At 35.3% G+C, this 23440-nt stretch overlaps 5 protein-coding genes and 1 non-coding gene across 6 annotated transcripts; 3 read left to right on the top strand and 3 right to left on the bottom strand.

Moving 5' to 3' along the window:
* Positions 1-424: 424 nt before the first annotated feature.
* On the top strand, positions 425-2449 carry LOC120181671 (pentatricopeptide repeat-containing protein At5g39350-like). The gene is given in 2 exon segments (XM_039186758.1): positions 425-1047; positions 1050-2449. Coding segments are annotated over 2 exon segments (1995 nt in total). The 5' UTR covers positions 425-452.
* A 765-nt stretch (positions 2450-3214) lies between these two features.
* TRNAC-GCA lies at positions 3215-3285 on the bottom strand. Its single transcript has one exon. It is a non-coding gene; the product is annotated as a tRNA-Cys (tRNA).
* Positions 3286-3737: 452 nt separating this feature from the next.
* Positions 3738-5268, top strand: LOC120181617 (membrane-anchored ubiquitin-fold protein 1-like). Its single transcript, XM_039186707.1, has 4 exons — positions 3738-4016; positions 4751-4912; positions 5002-5089; positions 5180-5268. Exons 1-3 carry the CDS (start codon positions 3884-3886, stop codon positions 5052-5054), a joined length of 348 nt encoding a protein of 115 aa, XP_039042638.1. The 5' UTR covers positions 3738-3883; the 3' UTR covers positions 5055-5089; positions 5180-5268.
* Positions 5269-5599: 331 nt separating this feature from the next.
* Positions 5600-8007, bottom strand: LOC120181615. Its single transcript, XM_039186706.1, has 6 exons — positions 7678-8007; positions 7420-7569; positions 6806-7064; positions 6504-6722; positions 6243-6385; positions 5600-6021 (listed from the first exon to the last, which is right to left on the bottom strand). The coding sequence occupies exons 1-6, from the start codon at positions 7981-7983 to the stop codon at positions 5722-5724; spliced, it is 1377 nt and encodes a 458-aa protein (XP_039042637.1). The 5' UTR covers positions 7984-8007; the 3' UTR covers positions 5600-5721.
* A 10044-nt stretch (positions 8008-18051) lies between these two features.
* On the top strand, positions 18052-19866 carry LOC120181737 (phosphatidylinositol 3,4,5-trisphosphate 3-phosphatase and protein-tyrosine-phosphatase PTEN1-like). Its single transcript, XM_039186816.1, has 6 exons — positions 18052-18516; positions 18600-18713; positions 18857-19045; positions 19152-19388; positions 19536-19637; positions 19714-19866. The coding sequence occupies exons 1-6, from the start codon at positions 18052-18054 to the stop codon at positions 19864-19866; spliced, it is 1260 nt and encodes a 419-aa protein (XP_039042747.1).
* Positions 19867-20431: 565 nt separating this feature from the next.
* On the bottom strand, positions 20432-22953 carry LOC120181674 (tRNA (guanosine(18)-2'-O)-methyltransferase-like). The gene is made up of 6 exons (XM_039186762.1): positions 22762-22953; positions 22062-22515; positions 21735-21873; positions 21477-21538; positions 21123-21261; positions 20432-20479 (listed from the first exon to the last, which is right to left on the bottom strand). The coding sequence occupies exons 1-5, from the start codon at positions 22871-22873 to the stop codon at positions 21135-21137; spliced, it is 894 nt and encodes a 297-aa protein (XP_039042693.1). The 5' UTR covers positions 22874-22953; the 3' UTR covers positions 20432-20479; positions 21123-21134.
* Between the last annotated feature and the right edge of the window lie 487 nt (positions 22954-23440).

The raw sequence follows: 23440 nt of genomic DNA on the forward strand, positions 1-23440 counted from the left end.
TTATTAAGATTAAATAATTTTAATATATTAAATTTTTAAATATCAAAATTGAGGTCTTTTTTTGGAAGGTTAATTAGATAAACTACCTATTTGGTCATTTATTTATTATTTTATTTATGTTTTGATTATTCAATTATTATTTCTTTAAAATTATATCTTATTAAGTTATGTTATAGTTTTGTTTTGATCATCTACTGTTAAAAAAGTTAACGGTGATATTGATGTATCACTGTAGTTACGTCAATATTAAAAATAAAAAAAAATTAATGATAGGCTCATAAATATAATTTTATATATAATTTTGAGAAAATAATAATTAGAGAAACAAAACGTAAACTAAATAATTGGGGTAGGTGACCAAGTAGCTAGTTTACCCAATTAATTAATGTATAGAAACATTAATTTCAGGACAAAAAAAGGGGGGCAATATTGCTGACAGAGAGGCAGACTTAATGAATGTGCAACCTCTGGTCTTGTCCATAAGCAAACAATGCAAATCTCTCTTAAAACACTACACTGCTGCTAAGTCCCTCACCAAAACAACACAACTCCATGCCTTGATCATAACGTCAGGCCTCCTTTGCCCCCGTTTATCCTCAGACCTTTTATGTTTTTATGCTTCTTGCGGTCACATCGAAAATGCTCGCAAACTGTTGTATGAAATGCCTCAACCAACTTTGTTTTCATATAACATGATGTTCAAAATGTACTCAAAGCGTGGGTTTTTTTTGGAAACCCTTAATTTGTTTGTTGAGATGATTAGCTCGGGAAAATGTATGGCGGATAATTTCACTTACCCTTTTGCTTTTAAGGCTATTGGGGAAGAAAAATTGGTTGGTTTTGGTAGGGTAGTTCATGGGAGAGCTTTGATGGGTGGTCTTGAAAATGATAGTTTTGTGATGAATTCTTTGTTGGCAATGTATATGAATTGTGGGAAGAAAGAGGAAGGAGGAAAAGTTTTTGATTTTATGTGGAAGCCTAACGTTGTATCATGGAATTCGATGATTAGTGGGTACTTTAAAAATGTATGGGCCAAGGAAGCTTTGGGATTTTTAATAAGATGGTGGATGATGAGGTGATAGTGGACATTGCTACCGTTGTTTCGGTTTTGCCTGTTAGTGGATTTTTGAAGGCTCTGGAGGTTGGGAAAAGGGTTTATGAGTTGGTAAAAGAGAAGGGTTGGGAGAAGGAAATAGTTGTAAGGAATGCATTGGTGGATATGTTTGCAAAGTGTGGGAGCATGGCGGAAGCTAGGTCGGTTTTCAATGGGATGGATCAGAGAGATGTGGTTACTTGTACTTCTTTGATCAATGCGCATATTTTGAATGGCGATTTACGAGCTGCAGTGAGACTCTGCTTCTCGATGGTACTTGAAGGTGTGAGGCCGAATTCGGTTACCCTTGCATCTCTTCTTTCAGTTTGCGGGGAGTCGAACAATTTAATGGACGGCAGGTGTTTGCATGGTTGGGCAATAAGGCAAAAGCTCGAGTCTGATGTTATGGTGGAGACTTCATTGATTGATATGTATGCTAAATGCAATTGTATTGATCTTAGCTTTCAAGTTTTCAAGAGAACTTCGAAAAAGAAAACGGTTCCATGGAATGCAATTCTTGCTGGGTGCATTCATAATAGACTTGGAAACGAAGCTATAAAACTTTTTAAAGAAATGCTGATAGAAGGTGTGAAACCTGATGGTGCTACCTTGAAGAGCTTTCTACCTGCATATGCCATTCATGCGAATTTACAGCAAGCAATGAACATGCATTCTTATTTGGTAAGGTCTGGATTATTGTCAAACAGTGAAATCGCTATAGCGGTGGTTGATATATATTCAAAATGCGGTTGTTTAGAATCTGCTCACATGGTCTTTAACGGGATACCGGACTTGAACAAGGACATTTATGCATGGAGTGTGATAATACCTGGTTATGGAGCACATGGGAACGGTGAGGTTGCTGTTTCTCTTTTCACAGAGATGGTTCGAGCCGGGGTAAAGCCTAACGAAGTGACTTTCGGTTCTGTGCTGCATGCCTGCAGCCATGCTGGTTTGGTGGACGAGGGTTTGGATTTGTTCAACTTCATGCTTAGGAACTACCAAATAAGCCCCAAAACCGATCATTACACTTGCATTGTCGACCTTCTTGGCCGTTCTGGAAGACCGGACGAAGCTTATGATATCATTCGAACAATGCCGTTCTCACCTAATCATGCCGTTTGGGGTGCATTGCTCGGTGCTTGCGTGATACATGGGAATGTTGATCTAGGGGAGATAGCTGCAAAGCGGCTTTTCGAGCTGGAGCCGGGAAACACTGGAAATTATGTCCTGATGGCTAAAATATATTCTGCTGTTGGAAGGTGGGAAGATGCGGAAAATATGAGACGAATAATAAATGAAATCGGATTGCGGAAAGCACCAGCTCACAATTTGATTCAGGTCAGAAATATGTAAAATTTTGTGCTTGGATAATTATTTTGAATGATTCAAAACCATACCTAACGTTTAGTACCTAAACTATGTATTTAGTACCTAAATTATTAGTTTTGAACCGTTTTAGTATCTAAACTTTTATTTTTTTTAAATCATACTTAACGTTTAGTTTTTATTTCATTTTAATATCTCGGCATTAAAAACTTCAACATTTTTAGTACTTAAATTATCAGTTTTGGTCTATTTTAAAAACTTAACACGTTTAGTACTTAAACTATACAAATGAGTTTGTTAGGAGCTGTAACATTTTGCAATGGTAGTTAAGTGAATTGACGGTTTAGAAGGAACGGTATACGTAGAAGAGAAGCAAGCTAGTCGAGTGGGGTTAGTTTTATCGCAGCCTGAACATTTTCTGGAGGCTTATTAAGAAGGTGAGATTACAAATTGGGCAAGAAAGCAACAATTTTGACAACAGGATTGGTTCTATTGACATTTTTTTAGGAAGGAACTGCTGGTTACGTAATTGGTTCTATTAGTTTGTAACATAGCAAGCAATGGTTTTCTGGGTTCTCACATTGCTTTTCCTATATACTTGTCTGGAACAAGGTGCAAAAATATACAGACAGATTAGAAATGGGGAAAGAGAACTTTGACTCTATTTTTTTCCCCTTTCCAATGAGAAAATATATTCTTTTATTGGTTTCATTATCTTTCTGCCCTCTCCATTTTGAATTTCTTATTTAAATTTGTTAAATATTTTAAAATATATATATATATATGCAAATTAGGGCCCAACCGGACTTGAACCGGTGACCTCTTGATCTGCAGTCAAATGCTCTACACTGAGCTACGGGCCCTGCTTATAGTAAGTAAAAACATATTTTAATGATTATTTTAATTACTAATTATTTTCTCCTTTGAATTAGGCTTGATCATTAACTTTTTTATAAAAAAATTATCCATTTTGTACTTAGATTTTATTATTTTAATGATGTAAAAATTTTGAGATTGAATCATATAATATAATTTTAAAGTACTATGTTTTCAAAAGGATTAAAGATGAAAGAGTTATTAAATTCAAGATAGAGATAAAAGTAGATTAAAAATATCTTCTTCTTTATCAATTTAAAGATGAAAGAGTTTTTAAATTCAAGATAGAGTTATTGAATCATATAATATAATATAATTTTGAGAAAGAATCATATAATATAATTTTAAAGTTGCAGCCTTTTATGGTTCCCCTGCATATCTGTTTCTACCTTGTTTATGAATTAAATTGTTCAATTTTTCTTTTTTATCAAAAGAGTTGCAGATGATGGTATTCGAAGTTTGAACTGGTTGAATGCCCACCTTTTGGTGTCTTTACAGCATTCCAGACCGAGGTTCTTGTTTACACTAAAGGAGAAGGGGCCAAGTAAAGATCTTCAGGAGTAGGGATTTTCAAGGTTCCTGGAGATGGCCTGTGTTCAAGATCAATTGGAGATCAAATTTAGATTGACCGATGGATCGGATATCGGTCCTAAAACCTTTCCTGCTGCTACCAGTGTTGCAACCTTGAAGGAAAGTTTTCTTGCACAATGGCCTAAAGGTCAGTTCGAAGTTTGACTAAATCAGAAATTTATTTGTGATAGTCAGACTTATCAGGTTTATTGTATTTAAATGTATCTGTTCTTCATCTAATTGTCTTTTGATTACTGTTTCATTCTTCAATATGGCTTGAACTAGGAAGATGGGATCATGATATTGGTTTTAGCAATTTGTTTTGTATTGCTGGTTGAATATCCAGATGAATAGAAACTATGCATGAAAATATTATCTTATGCTAGAAAAATTCATGGCAGAGAAACTGGAATGTGTTCTTTGATCATTAAATTTTATTAGAAATGGTGATTATTTACTGTTGTATGAAATGCCTAACAATGAAATATTTCCTAGGCAACCAAAATAATATGTTACCAAATATGAACAAAGAATGATTTGAGCCTTTCCCCATGAACAGAAAGGTCATTTTTTCTTCTATTTGTATAAACTTGTATCATTTGATGAGTCAGTGTGTCACTGAATACTTCTCTTTCTTATCACTTAAACCATCATATTGTACTGGTATTCGGTTTGCTTCAGTGCATCATTGGTGTTTTTATTGGAAATGGGTGTGTATCGGATGCCGGGTTTTCAAACTTCTTCAGAGATTATCTGGGCTGAAGTTCAAAGATTTATGGTAGTATATCGTTGCTGTCGGTTTGTTTTTGCCTGTTTTTTTGTGTGCATTGTCATGTTAAAGTTGTTCCAAGCAAGTAATCACACTTGTTTAATTTTGTTCAGAGGAGGAGGATGGTCCAAGAACAGTGAAAGATCTCAAGTTAATTAGTGCTGGAAAAATATTGGAGAACAACAGAACACTGGGGGAGTGCCAAAGCCCTCTTTGTGATATTCCTGGCGGGTTGACAACGATGCATGTCGTCGTTCAGACTCCTCCAGGGAAAGGTACAGTTATTATCTGTGGGGATCCATAAATTATAATCTGAACTTTCTCATATGCAGTTTAGAATTAATTTTCTTTCCTTATCAAGCAGAAAAGGCAGCAAATAAAACACAGCAGAACAAATATGTCTCTGTCATATTATAATCCACAGCTCGCCGAGAGGATAACGTCATTTTCAGGTGGTTTTCGTTACTCTACTGTTTCTTTTGCAGCTAACATAACATAACCCTTGGTTTTTAAACCGAATTTCATTCAAAAAAATTCTGCAGACGAGGAGTGCTTGAACTGGTATAGAAGTTCAACTTGGGGACTTTTACGATTGATGAAGGTGATCAGCAACTCAGCATCTTGCATATTTATCATATAGGTTGTGTTTTTTAGCTTCCGGTTTACAGATCACCATCCACGCTTTCCTTTCCTTTCCTTTCCTTTCCTTTCACTTCTCTCGTTTCAAGTTATCAAATCGCAGATTTTGTCCAACTTCGTCACACCAAATGCATTTTCTGTGCTCCGATTCGTCTTCCCTTGTACAATATCGCCTTTTATCTTGTAATCGAACTCATGTTGGTTGTCATACTTTTTACCGATTATAAAGATCCATGTTGACCTCCTTTTGCAAATGCTGCCAATATTTCATCATCTCATTTTTGCATTTCATTTCAAATAAACAGTAAAATTTCAAAGAAGGGTAATAAAAAATCTTGTTTTGTTGCCCTTAAGATTATAAACATGTTTGCATAATTGTGAAATGGTATACGATGATGTATAAGCTTAGACATATCTAAGTTCCTGCGGGTTAAGGAGCTCCATGTCATCGTTTCCGACCTGAGACCGTCTTTTTAACAGCTCTGACGGACACTAAAAACTCATCGAGGGATGATAAGGTCCTCATATCATCTGGCGGGAAGTAACTGGCTGCCTTCCCCATGAGTGATGTGAAGAGAAGAGAGAGTGAAGGCCGAGTGACATAACGCTCACCCAAAAGATCATCAAGAAATACAAATGCAGTTAACAGTTCGGCTCGGCCTGCTTTGATTGGTCCTGCGAAATGTGCTGGGATTATCCTCTTAAATTTCCAGTCCCTTGCAATGCCATCGATCCAATCCCGAACCTGAATTTCGGAGAAGGATGAACAATAGTTAAACAGTTACACCCAAAATCAAATCACTTAAATGGAAACATACAAAACGACTAGGCCAGGGATTCTTGACAGATGAAATAATCTCTTCTGGTTTATGCTGTAAGAAAATCGGTGTGTCAAATATACTAGTTGGAAACGGAAAAATGTTAGAGTTCGGGATAACATAGATCAAATGGGCTCTTAGTTCTTACCTTTTCTGGAACTTTGCTGAAGACTAGTGTCTTTACAATCGGAGAAACAATTAACTTTTGAGACATCTGAGCAAAACTAGCATTTGGTTCCAAAAGATTCGACGGACCGAGGAACAGTATCTGTAGAACCATTCTTTCCCATCCTGTGACATCATGCATTACTCTCATTCAAGTTCGAGTATACGTGAACACAGTCAAGTTATATCAAACTAATTTGAAAGTATTTGAGCTCTTCAAAATAATTCGACATGAAAATCTAACCTTTTTGACGGTTTCTTTCGTTGTCAACAACCGGTTCATCAATAACTTTCTTCCCTTTGCTAAGAATCTTCACTGCCAATCCATTTTTGGCTGATGCCAAGAGGTACTCTTTGTTGATACACTCTGGTGGCTTTTTCGGAACATATATGACAGCGTCTGTAACCAGAAGTGTTCTCGAACGTTTATGATAGAAAGCAACCTCTACGTATGGTCCAATCCCTGAAATGGTTCAAGGAAATCGAGCTCGAACTTTGAACATCTTTAGAGATATAGTTGAAAGCAGCAGCTAATATTTAACTTACCAACTTCTGGTGAGCTCAGAACTTTCTGTTCAATCTCATCCGCCCATGGAGTTGATGGATCGTTGTTTTTCAAGATTTTGGCACGAAAAATCCCGAAAAACTCGAGGGGTAAATTCAAGGGCCAGCTCCACTGCCTCGGTGCCACCCAAACTTGAGCCTTTGGAAATTTTCTAGAAAATGGACCCACGAAAATCTTATGCTCGTATGCAAATGTAGGCAGGACAATGTATTCTACCGGAGCTCCTAATTCCTTCAGAAGCTGGGAAATAACAGACAAATCCCTATTCCCTTGTTAGATTATGCATAACGAGTTCGTTAAAGAGCAAAACCGGAGTAGAGGTCAAACACTCAAACCAATGATGCCTTTGAGCCACCAGTTCTTTTGGTCCGATTGTTCAGATCAAATGTTTAACTACAGAACTTGAAGTTCTATAACAAATAACAGACAGTAGCTGGTTCATGCCACTATTCGTTAAGGTTTTCATCTTCTAAGATGAAGCAATTCAATGAATTTTCTTGTTTTCATTTTACAGGATTCATATCCTACTCAAAGCAGCTGCAATCAAAATCGATGCATAATCGAAAAGTCGAGAATTTAGAGAGGAAAAATGAACCTCAATGCACTCTTTGGTAGGGGCAATAGGTGCATGAACCCATAGTCCCCCAGATTTCAGTTTGATGACTGTCATCCGAATGTTTGTGGACACACTGCTGAACCCTAAAGCTTGCTCTTGTTCGAATAGCCATATGGAGCCTTTCACAGCCTTGCAAAACACGAAAAAGAAGAAGAATCAGTATAAGAAATTATAGATCGATTAAACTTCAAAATTCAAACTTTGGCATGACATTAATTAAAAGAAGAAAAATCTGACCTCAGTCCTAGTGGTGCGCCTGTTAAGAAAAGGACCGAGGGGGAAAGGGAAGCCAGTGATATTAAAGTAAAACCTGTTGGCGGAGCCACCACTATCTCTTCCAGCTGCGGCGGCGGTGGAACCAGAACCAGCTGAAGCAACCACCAAGCTGAAATTGCAATCCTTTTGCTGGCTTCTTCTTGGTTTCAACTCTAAAGAAAATCCCTTCAAGGAATTACCAAGGAAACTCAAATTGGAATCTCTTAAAGAGATTGGACTATGAAAAAGAGTTGAATTTGGAGAAGAAACAGCGATGACTGCCACCATTTTTTTTCCTTTTGGGAATCTTTGTTTAGTAAATGTGGCAGTTTTAACTTGAAACAACAGCCAGAAAGTTCTTGCACGGAGGAGAAAGACAAGATGCAATTACGGGACATGGTTCCGACACGTGGAGGTTCATAGTCCAACTTGGATTTATGTGAGGAAGGAAAAATAATGAAACAAAAGGAATCATGAAAGTTAAAGGCTTATACACTGTGGCCCTAAATTGAAGCTTAAATAATTTTTTGATTTAAAATAAGTGTTTAACGTTTTATTCATTATATTTTTAATTTTTAGATATTTTTTATTATATTTTTTATTTTTAAGCCATAATACATTTTTAGGTGTGCGATAACTTAACTATTTTTTTAAGTTTATATATAATGCTATATTTTGGTTATGTTTTGATCATCGATAGTTAAAAAATAATGATTTTGACATACCACATTATCATTGAAAAATAAAAAAAATTACCACGTCAATATTTATATTTATTTTCTAACGATGAGTGATCAAAACATAAATAAAATATATCTAACATTAGTTATGATTTAAAAAAATAATTAGGTGATCAAAATAAAATCATATGAATAAATAGGTGACTAAATACGTAGTTTACTCTTGAAGACACTAGTTTTTTCTTATATATTTGGTTTTTTTATTATATTTATTATTTTTATTACTATTATTATTATTTTTATTATTAATATTATTTTTATTATTAATATTATTATTTTATTACAGATACAACCCAAGGCCCAACTCTGGCCCGATTACAACCAGGCCCGATCAGAAATGGCCCAAGCATAACCCTAAACCCATTTATAGTTGGCCCAAACTAGATAGAAATCCTAAAACATTTAGGGTTTCAGCTAGGGTTTTCTAACCCTAGCCCCGCGTGGCGCCGCCTCATGTTTCCATATCATCCAGCCGCCTCAGCATCACAGCCGTTGGATCTGAGAGATCCAACGGCCCACACGCATCCAGCACAAACCCTAGGGTGTTGATACCCTAGGGCCACGCGGCCGCCGCAGCTACTCCCACCATCTCCACCGCTGCCATGTCTCGTCGAAAGCTTCCATAAGAGCCACTCCAGCTGCACACATGTCACCCCAACGGTGAGTCACCACTGGAAGTCCGGTGACTCACCAAACTCCACTCTTTTACCCGGTCCGAGAGCCACACCGGTGATGGCTATAAAGCCATCGACCACCTGCAAACAAGAGGGGACAAAGAGAAAGAAAAAAAACAAGAAAAAAAGAGAAAGCAAACCAGCAACCACAAATACAAAAAAAAACAAGGAGAAGACGGAGAGATACTTACTGAGGAAGCTGTAACATCACCGGAGCCTTCACACGTCATCGGAAACCTTCGAAAACCGAAGGTATTTTCTTAGATTTGCTCCGATCGGGAGTGTTTTAAGGGAAACGGTCATCGGAACCATCAATAGGATGGTTCGATCTATATTTAGGTGTAAAAAAAAATTTCGGCCACCGGATACGGTGGCCGGTGGCGGGGTTAACGCCGGCGAACGGCTGCCGGCCGGTGCCATTCTCTCTGTTTTAGAGAGAAGAGAGAGAGAGAGTGAAAGTGAGAAATGAGAAATGAGAACTGGCCCTTCGGGCCGGTTAGGGGCTTAAATAGCCCTCCCCAAACGATGTCGTTTTGGGAAGGGGTCTGTATGTAATTAACTAAAAGTTAAACCCTTTCCGCAGCCATCCTAATTTATAATCTTTACATTTTAGTCACTAAATCAATTTATAATCCTTTTAATTCGGTTCTTTAATTTTACTTTTATTTATTTTAGTCCTTTATATTAAAATAATATATTTAGGATAAATAACATATTTAGTCCTTTAATTTTAATAATTGATATTTTAAACCCCGAACATCATATTTCAATTTATTTTTAATTTGATATACGAATTTTATATAATTTTAGTTTAGTCACCAAATTAATAAATAAGAAGAATAGCATGTTTAATCCCTGTAATTTTAAATAATTAATCATGAATTAGGTATTTAATTTTATTAGATTATAATTTAGTCACTAATTTTAAATATTTTCATTTATTATAAAGTTTTACTGCTTTTAAATATATAGTTCTAATTTTATTTTTATTGTTTATTTATGTTTTAATTTTACTTGTTTATATTTAAATATTATTTTTATTATTATTATATAGTCATATAAATATATATAATAAATAATAATTTATATTAAGTCTTAATTTGATTTTACATAAATTATTTTTATCATATTTTAATATTTATTTATTTTTCAATATAAAAAAAGGGTAGTCTTAATATAAATGGATGTCATATTCTGGTATTTTAAAATTAAATATTATAAAAAATTATAATTTAATTTTATTTAAATTATTATATTGTTAATATCAAAGAAAAGAACTGTCTTAAGGCAACTAGAAGTCCTTTTCTGCTATTTTTAAATAAATAAATATTTTATTTATAAATATATATAAATTAATATATATTTTTCATAATTATAATAATCTTAAAATAATAGGATTATAAATTAAAAATATTTTGAATTTTGAATTTCTAATAATAGAGACAATGTATAATTAAAAAGTACCAATTTTGGGCGTTGTAGGGGTGCTAATCCTTCCCTAAACGTAACCGATCACGAATCCCTTTTTATTATTAAAAAGAATGAATTTTTGGTTAAAACGCAGATCAGTTTATCTTTTAATCGATGTTTTCTTAAAAACTCTTTTAAAAGACGATTTTTAGGTATTCGACCTACCTAACCCAAAAGGCCGATGGCGACTCCCAAAATATTTTTTAAAAAAATCAAAAACTATTTATTCACATCACTTTTCCCGCCAAGTAAAAAATTCGTGCCCGGACAAAAACCGGTTACGACAGCTTGGCAACTCCGCTGGGGACACTGGTCAAACTTTTAAAATCAATTATAAATTGTCTCTATTAATTATAAATTAAAAATTCATATATTTAATTTATAATTCTTTCTTTTTAAATTTTTTTATATACTTATTATTTTTATAGTATTTATATTAATATTTCATTTTACTTGTAAGTATTTTATTTCATTATTTATTTTTCTGTCAGAGGTTTGAATATTTCTCCTCACACACAACACTTGCATTGCATAACATAAAGCTCTATAATTGAGTTTGTCCCTTTTAAGTGGGAGTGAAAGCGACGTCTTCGTGAGAATTTATTCTCTGTGTCAGACCTAGCAAGTAACTTTCGGGGTTCATATGCTCTATGTCTTCGTGAGAATTTATTCTCCGTGTCAGGCATATAGAAGTGTATCCCCTCGAATTGAACTCGATCCACTTTAGTCTGTGATGGACTAGGATTGAGGGTTAACAGCCCAAGGGGGCACTAACAAGGACAATTCGGGTATCTTTATTCTTAGATCAGAAACCTTGCATATAATAAACCCTAGAAACTCTTCCGATCTGAAGCCATGCCGAAATTTTGTCCAAAATAGGTGTACACACAGGAGAAATGAATTCTAACTTTCCTTTTAATTTATTTATTTATTTTCTTACTGATTAAATTGCATGTGAATTTAAATTATTTAAAATATGAAGAAAACATGTTTAAATAAGGATATTTAGGTAGACATTATTATTAAATTTTTTTTATTATGTAAACTAATGTATTTCTTTGTGTGTTCTTTATTTCTTCTGTTTGCATAGCATCATACATGATAAAAGACATTGATCCTCGTGTTAATTGTCTCATTGGAAAACCTTCATCCATGGATAAAAAGTGTTCAAATCAAATAGTTCTAAACTCAGAAGTAAGACAGTGGGCTGAGGACTTACAAAGACAAGGAGGAGACAGTCTGCAAGATGACTATGTATCTGACTTGGCCAGTTATGCTCCAGTTTCGCTAAAAAGAAATTATATGCAAGATTTGCGAAGCATTTGGGAAAGTTGGGACTCAAACAAAAAGTTGCAGTTTTATCAGACTTACGGAGACATCCCATATTTGCTCTATGTTGAAGTTGATGATGACTTACTTCGAGCCCTAATTCAATTCTGGAATCCAGGGTACAATTGATTCACTCTCAATAAAGAGGACTTGGTCCCTACTATTGAAGAATACACAACTTTGCTACATATAGAAGGGGCTTTGGAGAATCGAATTTATTCAAAGTCATTTAAAACTCAACATTTTCGAGTTAAATTAGCAAAGATTGCTGGAGTACGAGAGGAATGGGTGGTATCTCGTACAAAACAAAAAGGCGAAAGCGAAGGCATTGCTTGGACCAACATTAAAGAACTTATTCAGAGTCATCCATACACTAAAGTACGATTCGATCTCTTTGCTCTGGGTATGTATGGTATGGTCATCTTCCCAAAAGTATTGGGATATATTGAAGCTGCAGTAGTAGATTTGTTTGAGCAGATACCAAAAAAGATTAATCCTGCTTCTGCAATTCTAGTAGAGACTTTCATATCGTTAAACGCTTGTAGAAAGCTAGGAGGTGGAAGATTCTCAAGGTGTACCCAATTGTTATATGTCTGGATCCGTAGCCATTTTTGGAGGACAGAAAAGGTTTCATACCGGCGCTTTAATACGGATTACTCACCATTAAAAGAATTTCTGGAGCAAGAATGGCCGAAAGAAATTAAGAAAGATATGTGGATTAATGCCTTTCGAAATCTGCAAAGCAATGACATTGTTTGGCGAGCCCCGTGGCAAATCCAAAGGGAATTCTTTTACAAATGTGGTGATTACAACTGGATAATGCTGCTCGGATTGTGGGGAGGAATTGGATATGCACCACTTCTGGTCATAAAGACAGTATGAAGGTCGTCAATTTGTACCTGCACTGCTGGATTACATTCATTTGAGTTCGCATTCCACAACAAAAATTATAAGAGAAATATCATGGAAGCCTTTACAGCTTGGAAAACAACTTTTTGTATCCGAGCTAAAGCAGCAAAAGAAATGCTAACTCCTGATTATGAGGAATGGAGATCTGTCAGGAAAATGAAATATTCCTCTACCAAACCAAATGAGGATATCTCTATGGAAGATCGCATTAGGTGGTTCCATCAGAGATTGAAATCCTGAGAGCTGAGTTTGAAGCAGAAAAAGAAGATTGGTCAAGAATAGCAATGAGACGAGATAAAGCTATGTTGGGTGTTGACATGACTTTCATTCATTACAATGTGCAATGTTGAGAGAAAACAAAGAAAAAGTTGATGGTGAATTCAGAGCATTAAAGAAAAATTACCAGGAGTTATATAAATCCCAGAAAGCATCAGGACCGAGCCGATCAACAGTACAGATGACCAGAGAATTGAACATCGAGAAAAGTCGAGTTGAAGATCTGAAAGGAAAGAATAGCCGTCTACTCAAAAGCCTTGAGAAAGGAAAGCAGAAAATTGAAGATTTTGAGGTTGACAGAAGAGAACGAATTATAAAACACAAAGCTGAACACCGCAAGATCATGAATGAAATACAAAGAGAAAGGGATCGAGCCAAAGATTTAGAAGAGATGAAGAATAACATCTTTGATAAATTTGAAGGTGAGAAAAATATCATGTTCAAGGGATTTGAATCTGAAATGAACCATCTGATTGCCGAACTTGAAGTCAGGGGCCAAAGGATTGAAGAGTTCAATGTTGAAAAAGAAAAATGGGAGCTGGAAAGAAAGAATTTCAACACCAAACTTGAGGTAGAACAAGAAGTGGCTAGCAATTGGATGCAAAGATGCAGAAACAAGAATGTTCAAATCCAGAAGCTTAATCAAAGAACGCAAGAAGCACGAACAAAACTTGAAGAAGATCTGGATCAGTCTAGAAACAAAAACTCAGAGTTTAATGCTTACATTTTGCAACTTGATGAGTCATTATTTTAAGAAAATGTTCGTCTAGGACCTAGTGATCTCAAATAAAGTAATGAGGAAAGTGCTTCACTGCGAAGACGCATTAGAGATCTTGAAAAAACTCTACACAATTGTCAAGTCAGAATCACTGAGTTAGAGCAAACTCTCGAAGGAACTAATGAACAATGAAAAAAATCAATTGATTTCTATGTAGAAAGAAGTGAAGAAAGAAGTAATATGGTATTTGAGGCCATGGTACAAATGAGCGAAGTTGCTAGATATGTTGGGGAACTAGCTGTTGAAGCAAAAATAATTGAGCATCACGTTGATCCAATTTCTAAGTTCGGAAAGAATGTGTTATGGCTAATGAAAGAAATTATAGAGCTTAATAGGAAAGCTACGCCTTATCTGTAGTTATGAATTATTATAAAGAAACTTTTGTATGCCGATGAAAGTTGTTCTATGACTGTTAACTTTTTGGGATCAATACCTTTTGCATACATGCATTTTGCATACATTCATTATTCATTGCATTATTTTTTTTATGTATAATTTTTATAACATTCATTAATTAAAATTTGAAAAAATAATATCAAAAGAATTTTCAATCGCAGTTATTCTGGCCAAAAGAGAAATACAACATCACTACGGTACTAGACAAGCTACTAAGAGAATTATGGAGGATAAAATATAACGTATTGAGGAACAACATAATAAAGAACAAGCAGAAATGAGAATGAAGCTAGAGAAAATTGAAGCCAGTATTGCAAACTCACAAGACAGCATGATGCAGAAAATAGAAGACATGTTTAAAAGGCAGGCTATCATTGGAAAAATGCATGAAAATCCTGTATCTTTCGACCAAGAACCTATGTATCCTCTAGGTTTCCCACCAGAACCAATTTATCACTCTGGTACTACACCTATACAAATCAATGCCCGCACATCAGCATTTCAAGAAGCCAAACCACATGAAAATCGACAAGTGGATCCTGCATCTTCAAACAAAAATCCACTTATATCAGATATGAAAATAGGGGATTTTAATGCTGAGCATCTAATCCCAGATTTGAATGAGCTGAATGCGAAAGAAAAAGTAAATGAAGAATTGACCAGACAGATCAAGAGCTTAGAAGAACGAATGAAATCCGTGGAAATAACTGAATCATTCTATGGGTTTGACGCTAGTGAGTTGAGTTTGGTTCCAGACCTAATTCTCCCCATCAAGTTCAAAGTTCCCGAATTTGATAAATATGATGGTACCACATGCCCTTCATCCCACATTACTATGTTTTGTCGCATAATGACGAGAAATTGTTAATTCACTGCTTTCAAGATAGTTTGACAGGACCAGCCTTAAAATGGTATACTCAATTGACCAAAGCCAACATTAGATCTTGGAAAGATCTGGCTAAAGCATTCCTAGAGCAGTACCGCCACGTAACAGACATGGTCCCTGATAGATGGACTCTCCAAAATTTGGAAAAAAAGAATAACGAAACGTTCAGACAGTATGCTCAGAGATGGCGTGACACAGAAGCCCAAGTTCAACCACCTCTGTCAGAAAAAGAGGTCACAGTAATATTTGTCCATACATTGAAAGCTCCTTATTTAAATCATCTAATGGGGAATGCAACCAGAAATTTTGCAGATTTGGTCATTTCTGGATAACTCATTGAAAATGTCTTGAAAAGTGGTAAAATTGAATCAAATGAGGGGTCTAGTTCCAAAAGACCTATGTATCGAAAAAAAGAGAATGAAGTCAACAATGCAAACTCTTACAATAAGGATTCATCGAAAAGTGTTATAATAACCCAGCCAAGAGTTAAGAAAGAAGAAACAAACACTAATCGAGCAGAGTCCAGAGGATCTCGAAAGGAAAATGAAAGGTTGTCTTTTACACCTTTACCAGTACCCTATGCTGAGATCTATGATTCGCTGTTAACAGCAGATGTCATACGACCCTATCCTTTGGTTCCTATGCAACCACCATTCCCTCCATGGTATGATGTAAAGGCACATTGTGTTTACCATGAAGGAATTACGGGTCATTCTATTGAAAACTGTTTAACATTCAAAAGGGTGGTTCAAAATTTGATCAACAATGGAAAGTTGGAATTCAATTCACCATCTACATCAAATCATCCATTGCCAAATCATGGAGATAAAAACGTGAATGCAATTCAGGAAGAGAACAGAAAGAAAGCAAAAACTGACGTTTCTGAAATTAAATCTCCTTTTGTTTGGATATTTCAACAACTCTCTTTAGCCGGTATAATTCCACAACAATTCAGGCCAAAGCATAATGAAGGCAAGAATTATTGTGAATATCATCAAGAGAAGGGGCATGAAATTCAACTATGTCCTGAGTTTAGGGATTTGGTGCAAAAATTGATGAATAACAGAGAGATAGAATTCTTTGAAGAAGAACCAGGAAAAAAAGAAGATGATATTTGCTCATCAGATGATTTTAAACCTAATCAAAGAACAATTGATCCTGTGATTATTAATGTGAAAATCATCTACAATGATTCCTGCACCAACAAAGCCGAAAGTAGTTATCACAACTCCTTTACCATTTCCATACAAGGATACCCGCAGGGTACCTTGGAATTATACTACCAAACGACGCCGTTTTGGGAAGGGTCTATCTGTAATTAACTAAAAGTTAAACCCTTTCCGCAACCATCCTAATTTGTAATCTTTACATTTTAGTCACTAAATCAATTTATAATCATTTTAATTCGGTTCTTTAATTTTAATTTTATTTATTTTAGTCCTTTATATTAAAATAATATGTTTAGGATAAATAACATATTTAGTCCTTTAATTTTAATAATTGATATTTTAAACCCCGAACAACATATTTCAATTTATTTTAATTTGATATATGAATTTTATATAATTTTAGTTTAGTCACCAAATTAATAAATAAGAATAATAGCATGTTTAATCCCTGTAATTTTAAATAATTAATCACGAATTAGGTATTTAATTTTATTAGATTATAATTTAGTCACTAATTTTAAATATTTTCATTTATTATAAAGTTTTACTGCTTTTAAATATATAGTTCTAATTTTATTTTTATTGTTTATTTATGTTTTAATTTTACTTGTTTATATTTAAATATTATTTTTATTATTATTATATAGTCATATAAATATATATAATAAATAATAATTTATATTAAATCTTAATTTGATTTTACATAAATTATTTTTTTTATCATATTTTAATTTTTATTTATTTTTCAATATCAAAGAAAAGGGCAGTCTTAATACAACTGGATGTCCTATTCTGGTATTTTAAAATTAAATATTATAAAAATTATAATTTAATTTTATTTAAATTATTATATTATTAATATCAAAGAAAAAAGCTGTCTTAAGGCACCTAGAAGTCATTTTCTGATATTTTTAAATAAATAAATATTTTATTTATAAATATATATAAATTAATATATATTTTTCATAATTATAATCTTAAAATAATAGGATTATAAATTAAAAATATTTTTAATTTTTAATTTCTAATAATAGAGACAATATATAATTAAAAAGTATCAATTTTGGGCGTTGTAGGGGTGCTAATCCTTCCCTAAACGTAACAGATCACGAATCCCTTTTTATTATTAAAAAGAATGAATTTTTGGTTAAAACGCATATCAGTTTATCTTTTAATCGATGTTTTCTTAAAAACTCTTTTAAAAGATGATTTTTAGGTATTCGACCTACCTAACCCAAAAGGCCGATGGCGACTCCCAAAATATTTTTTTTTAAAAAATCAAAAACTATTTATTTACATCACTTTTCCCGCCAAGTAAAAAATTTCTTGCCCGGACAAAAACCGGTTACGACAACTCATATATAAACAACAGGAAAACATGGAAAATTTGCAACAAGGGCTACCATACCTACGAACTGTCCTACAAATTTCAGTTACCCCAACTGTAATTTTGTTGACACATTTTTCTTGTCTAAATTGCCTGGATTTGCTCCAAATATGGAGGTTGAGAAAATGATGTCTAACTTTCATCCAAATTAGAATATAGCACCCAAAAATCCCACTCATCTGTTCTGTCTTTCCATCAGGGGATGTAACAGAAACAATATGAAAAATGGTCGTCTTCATCACCTCCATCATGGTCTTCATCCTCGACATTCATCTCCCGGTGGGCTCCGTGAAGCATCCAAAGCATTTTACTTTGTTGTTGTGTCTGAGGCAGTATCAGCAAATGGGGTTGAAGTTTTCCAAGGCAGGGCCGGCGAAGGGTGAAAACACCACCACTTTTGTCCTCCCGCATCGAATGTTTTCTTATCTTTCGGCGAGTTCTTGGATACGGAACTTGGTGTCCAAGAAAAGAAGGCGAATCGTAGTCGGCGGATACGATCTTGACATGTCTTATATAACCGATCGTGTGTTGGCAATGTCCTTCCCCGCCGAACGTATGCGGGCGGTGTATCGGAATCCTCTATGGCAGGTCAAGTCTGTGCTGGAAATGAGACATCAGGGGCATTACAAGGTCTATAACTTGTGCATAGAAGAAGACTATGATCCATCAAACTTCCATGGTCGAGTCGAGCGGTTCCCTTTCGATGACAATCATGTTCCCCACTTCGAAATGATGATGAAGTTGTGTGAGAGTGTTCATTCATGGCTATCAAAGGACCCTAAAAACATTGCAGTCGTGCATTGCATGGTATTAGCTCGTAAAATCGAACATATCCGTGTCAAACACATATCCTTATCTTCCTGAATTTTTATTCTTCACTGAATTTGCAGGCAGGCAAAGGTCGAACAGGCTTAATGGTATGTGCCTACCTTGTTTACACTGGAATGTCAGCTGAGGAAGCACTTCAGTTATACGCCCAAATGCGGACCACTAACAATGAAGGGGTAAGTAATTATGTTGCCCCGACTCTTCATTTTCTCGAAAAACTTTGATCGAATAACATAGCTCTAATATATATTTCATTGCATCAACTTGCTTTTGAGAATTGTTTTTATTGTGTTCAAAATTGTTGCACTTTTGTTGATAGGTTTCTATTCCAAGCCAACGTCGTTATGTGGGGTACTGGGAAAAGATACTTTCTTTTCCTAGGGGAATTGGCAACGGACCTCCCGAAGTGAACTTGCCTCAACCATGCAGCCGAGAATTGCGACGGATTCGGCTTTACGATACGGTTAATGCCAACTGTGTCTTCTTCGTTGTCTCTGAGCTCCAAGAGGTTAGGTCAATTGTAACACCACGTAAACTCGCATGTACGAATAAAGTGCCATGATATAACGTTATAAACTGAGCTTGATTTCACGTTCTATACCCTTGTACGGCAGATCCCGGATCAGATGTACCGCCCACAGGTGGAAGTTGCCAAGGGTTGCTGTAGAGAAATCAAAAAGGGATCTGAAGGGAATTGCAGTCCTAGGTATTTTTTGTCATACGTCGAAGGAGACAACGAAGGGGATGCACCGGAATCGAAAGGACCTCGTTTTGTAGTTCAAATGGACACAGAGAGTCAAGTGTTATATCAGAGGAACTGTCTTGACTATTGTTTCACAAAACCTGTTGAAGTAAGTCACTTGCATCTATGTACTAATATGTCTGCTTTTCTATGATGTATCATGAAAAACTCAAATTCGAAGAACGCCAAATATTTAACCTACATCCATATGCGTAATGTATGAATTCAAATATGATCATATGCTTGGATGCAACAGGTTAAGGGAGATGTGCGTGTCATATTCTATCAAAAAATGATCGGAGGCCGCCTTTTTTATGCCTGTTTCAATACGGCCTTCATCAAGAACAGCTTGTCACAGGTACGTTCTGAGAAGTTTTCCGCGATTCATAAACCGATATGCGCCAAGAAACTTACTGCATTGTTCAACTTGCCAGTTTAAGATCCGGGATCTGGACAAAGTTGGGAGTGCTGGTAGATCGATATGCGGCCCCGCATTCTGTGTCGAATTGTTATTCGGTCCGGCAAATCAGAGGCTCTCAGGGTCTGCATCATCTGATTATGAAGATGAAGTAATGAACTTGTTCTAAAACCTAAACTCAAAAGATTTATGTAAAAAAGAAACAATAAATGATTGTACATGAGCATATGATTTCAATTTTTTTCATGTAGAAACACTCATATTGTTAGAAGTTTTGTACTCTCAGATTTGCCCGAACTCTTTTCATTGAATTAAATCAGATATTACTACCCGAATCTAGTTAAATCAGTAAAATATGAATAAAAGATACACATATCCGACATGAGTATACTTTTCCTGCCATATCCCATACTCGTGCTTATATAATATCGATACTTCAAGAACAATAGTCGAAGAAAATATTATAATTCTGCATTATAATTTTCTAGAATGTGTGAATACTGCATCAGCTACGATAAAAAAAATAACAATGCTTTTAACTCTGTGCATTGCATCTGACTTGGCTGCAACATCTACTGAGACTTTGGAGTTGAAAAGTATCATAATCGTACATAAATCATACGTTGACTTTTACTGCTCCATCATAGTCTTGGTATGGGAGGTATACGTGCCTTCCGCTTAGCGTACTCGTGAGCTATGCTGATTGAGCTATTATTATGACGCAACAAGAACTCCGCAAGTAAGATTTGGCTTTCGTCCTCACTCAAATCACCATGGCAACCCTGTGTCGGACAAAATCTATGTAATTAAAATAAATCGAAGCTGACAAACAACTTCACGAGGAAGTTACTACTATTGCAAATACTAGAAGCATACATATCTTGTAATCTATGTCCGGAAGGAATCCACCATTCTGTAATGGAGAGGGCTTATCTCTAATTAATAGTTAATGTAGTGCAATGCTCCATGGAACTCGATATGAAATGGTCTGAAACTCGGAACAACAATTGCAAAAAGGACCAAGTAAACTGACGTGCAGATAAAAGTGTATTTCAACCTCCCTGAGTTTAGAACACTAATCAAGAAAAAAAACCCCATGACTTGATAGCCCAAGGATATTTATAGATGCATAGGAAAAAGAATTGATTCATATCTAGAAAAGGTTGAAAATGTTCGAGACCGGTTGAAACAGGAACATTTCGTTTCTAAAGGAAAAGACTTTTAATCGTCGCAATGCAACAAAAATCCTGTCTATGGACTAGAGTAGAAACGAGTACAGATAACAGGTTCAGTCAGTTTTGGGAAACAGAGATTCATGCAAGTATCTTCTACTATCTCTTTAATCGGGCAAGATTTATTAAAAGATAGAACAATCACAATTCGTGCGATGCCAATAGGTCTATGGATTTAGACAGTAAATATTACCAGGCGCATTGTTCAGTCACAAACAGCTTGGTGCATGACTATGCCAGCGGCCACTGAAACATTGAAAGAATCAACCATGCCTTTCATCGGAATACTGCAATGCAAATCTGACAGTTCCAGTGCCTCATCACTTATTCCCCTGAAATCAGGGTAACATAAACCTCAAGGAACATCAAAAGAGAGAATAGCACGGAGAACCATGACAAAAAAATTTGGCCATATTACAGAAACAAAAACAGCACATAATTATATTACAAGGCATGGAACACATCAACAAAACCAGGGCATTGGATGGACTTGAAATGAGAAAATCATAAAACACCTTTAATATTGTAATAAACTACAGAAATTTACCTATTTTCATTCCCAACTACAATTGCAGTTGGCCTTGACCAATCCATGTCATATATGGAAACCTGCAAATAGAGAGTTATGCAAGTATCCCAACTTAGAATATTCTAACTTTGATCATCCGAGGCCATATACTTGCTAAGGATTTTAATTTTTTTTGTCAGTGAAAGAAAATCTGATTTAAGAGAAAAAGAGAGCAATCTGATTTAAGGATCACTATTTTAAAAAGAAGTACTATCAAAAGTGGGGGAAAATCAATACCGCATCCATTCTTAAGTGTGTGGTAGCGATCCGGTAACTGCATGATTTTAAAACTTCAAAAAACTCCTTCGGAGAGTTCCAAAGTTCGATATCCAACCATTTCTCTGCACCCATGCTAACATGTCTGTTTTCTCTGTATCTGGATAGACAAATGATGTTCGGAAAGCAATTGATTGATTGAACAAACTAAAAACAGAAGAAATTACGCAAGTCAAACTGCGAATTTACTATATGCAACAATAATGTAAGGTACAACAACTTAAAATGCTTGAACTAAACAACCACAACCAAAAACAAGACCCATCTTGGCTTGAATCATCTTACCACCTTTTCGAGCTGTCACACGATACAACATGAACCGACTGCAAGCCAAGGGCATCAGCAAACCTGAACGTGGCCGAAACATTGCCAAAATCAGACAACCCTTCCACAACCAAGCAAACTGAATAGCTCCTATTTCTCACCACCCTCTTCAACCTTTCTTTCCTCTCCTCCATCAAGGCAGGTTCGATGGCCTCTATAACTTCGCTGCTGCTCAGGGATTCATTCCCACACCTAAACCTATCGAAGTAAGGAAACCACCGCTTGCTATGGAAATCCATTCCCGATTTCCTCTCCATTTTCATCAGCTTCGAAATATCATCTTGGTGAGTCAGCAGGTGTGCCACGGTGTCCTTTGCCAAATCATCCGGGGATTCATCTTCTAAATGGGCTACTTCTTGTAAAGCCGAGAAAGGCCTCGTTCGGATTCTACTAGAACTAATTGGACTGCATAAAGGAACTGCATTTAACCGAATTAAGATGAATAAAGGGATAGCTTCTTTCATCTACATACAATTAATCTAACTCTTCCAGAATGTTCTCCAAATAAGGAATACCTTCCAGGAAGGCGCTAAATTTAAACCCTCCAAAAAACAGAAAACAAAAAGACATTACATTTAACTAATAGAACATGAAATTAAGAAACAAAAAATATGGGTTTTGCAAGTAACATAAAAAAATGAAGGTTTTATTCAACGAAGCGTACCTGAAGTGAGCGGGCGAAGTGAAAGAGGAAGAGAGAAGGGTTTAGGGTTCAAGTCAAGTTTACAATGAAGATTAGATAAATATGTACTGATTAGACGATTGCAAGTACTCATCCCCCCCTTTTTTTCCGGGGTTGTTACAGAGATTTAAACAGAAACGGCAGCTGTTTATGGCGCCAAGGAATTGAAATGTTGAAGCAGAGGAAAAGGCTTTTTATTTAATGGACAGGGTTTCTGAAAAAACAGGAAGAAGATAATTGCATGGCGAAACGCTGTCGCTTTACTGCTTTGGTTTTCTTCTTCCTTAATGTATGATTGTAAATGAGATAAGACAGATCGCGAACTCGAGATCGACTATGAACATGAATCGAGATCGAACTCGACTCGAGTTCTTAACGAACCAAAATGAATTATTTGATATTTGACTTGAAAAGCTCGTGAGCAGCTCGAAAATATAATATATTAAGCTTTTATTTTCTTTAAAAATAAATTATTAATAATATTAACATTTATGTATTGATTTTTTTAAAATACAGTAAGATTTTTATGTATTTAAAGTTTAAGTTCGAGTTTGAGTTTGAGGCATCGATCGAGTTAAGTTTAAGAATATTTTTTTTTTCATTTCGTGCCTTTTCGAGCTATTCACGAGCTTCAGTTCAAGTTTTCGAGTTCGAGTCAAGC

This window comes from Hibiscus syriacus, unplaced genomic scaffold (genome assembly GCF_006381635.1).
Source record: "Hibiscus syriacus cultivar Baekdansim isolate YM2019G1 unplaced genomic scaffold, ASM638163v2 tig00112530_pilon, whole genome shotgun sequence".
In the NCBI taxonomy this organism is placed as follows: Eukaryota; Viridiplantae; Streptophyta; class Magnoliopsida; order Malvales; family Malvaceae; genus Hibiscus; species Hibiscus syriacus.

What these genes read in the sequence shown, in the direction of transcription:
- LOC120181617 (XM_039186707.1), top strand. Translation starts at nt 3,884, where the DNA reads ATGGCCTGTGTTCAAGATCAATTGGAGATCAAATTTAGATTGACCGAT. An exon ending in TCTTGCACAATGGCCTAAAG is followed by an intron (nt 4,017 to 4,750) that starts GTCAGTTCGAAG and finishes AATTTTGTTCAG; the next exon opens with AGGAGGAGGATGGTCCAAGA. An exon ending in TCAGACTCCTCCAGGGAAAG is followed by an intron (nt 4,913 to 5,001) that starts GTACAGTTATTA and finishes CTTATCAAGCAG; the next exon opens with AAAAGGCAGCAAATAAAACA.
- LOC120181615 (XM_039186706.1), bottom strand. Translation starts at nt 7,983, where the DNA reads ATGGTGGCAGTCATCGCTGTTTCTTCTCCAAATTCAACTCTTTTTCAT. An exon ending in GGCGCACCACTAGGACTGAG is followed by an intron (nt 7,570 to 7,677) that starts GTCAGATTTTTC and finishes GTGTTTTGCAAG; the next exon opens with GCTGTGAAAGGCTCCATATG. An exon ending in TCTGAGCTCACCAGAAGTTG is followed by an intron (nt 6,723 to 6,805) that starts GTAAGTTAAATA and finishes GAACCATTTCAG; the next exon opens with GGATTGGACCATACGTAGAG.
- LOC120181674 (XM_039186762.1), bottom strand. Translation starts at nt 22,873, where the DNA reads ATGAGTACTTGCAATCGTCTAATCAGTACATATTTATCTAATCTTCAT. An exon ending in ACTTCGCCCGCTCACTTCAG is followed by an intron (nt 22,516 to 22,761) that starts GTACGCTTCGTT and finishes GGTTAAATGCAG; the next exon opens with TTCCTTTATGCAGTCCAATT. An exon ending in CACACTTAAGAATGGATGCG is followed by an intron (nt 21,539 to 21,734) that starts GTATTGATTTTC and finishes CTCTATTTGCAG; the next exon opens with GTTTCCATATATGACATGGA.
- LOC120181737 (XM_039186816.1), top strand. Translation starts at nt 18,052, where the DNA reads ATGGGGTTGAAGTTTTCCAAGGCAGGGCCGGCGAAGGGTGAAAACACC. An exon ending in GGACCACTAACAATGAAGGG is followed by an intron (nt 18,714 to 18,856) that starts GTAAGTAATTAT and finishes TTTTGTTGATAG; the next exon opens with GTTTCTATTCCAAGCCAACG. An exon ending in TCAAGAACAGCTTGTCACAG is followed by an intron (nt 19,638 to 19,713) that starts GTACGTTCTGAG and finishes TCAACTTGCCAG; the next exon opens with TTTAAGATCCGGGATCTGGA.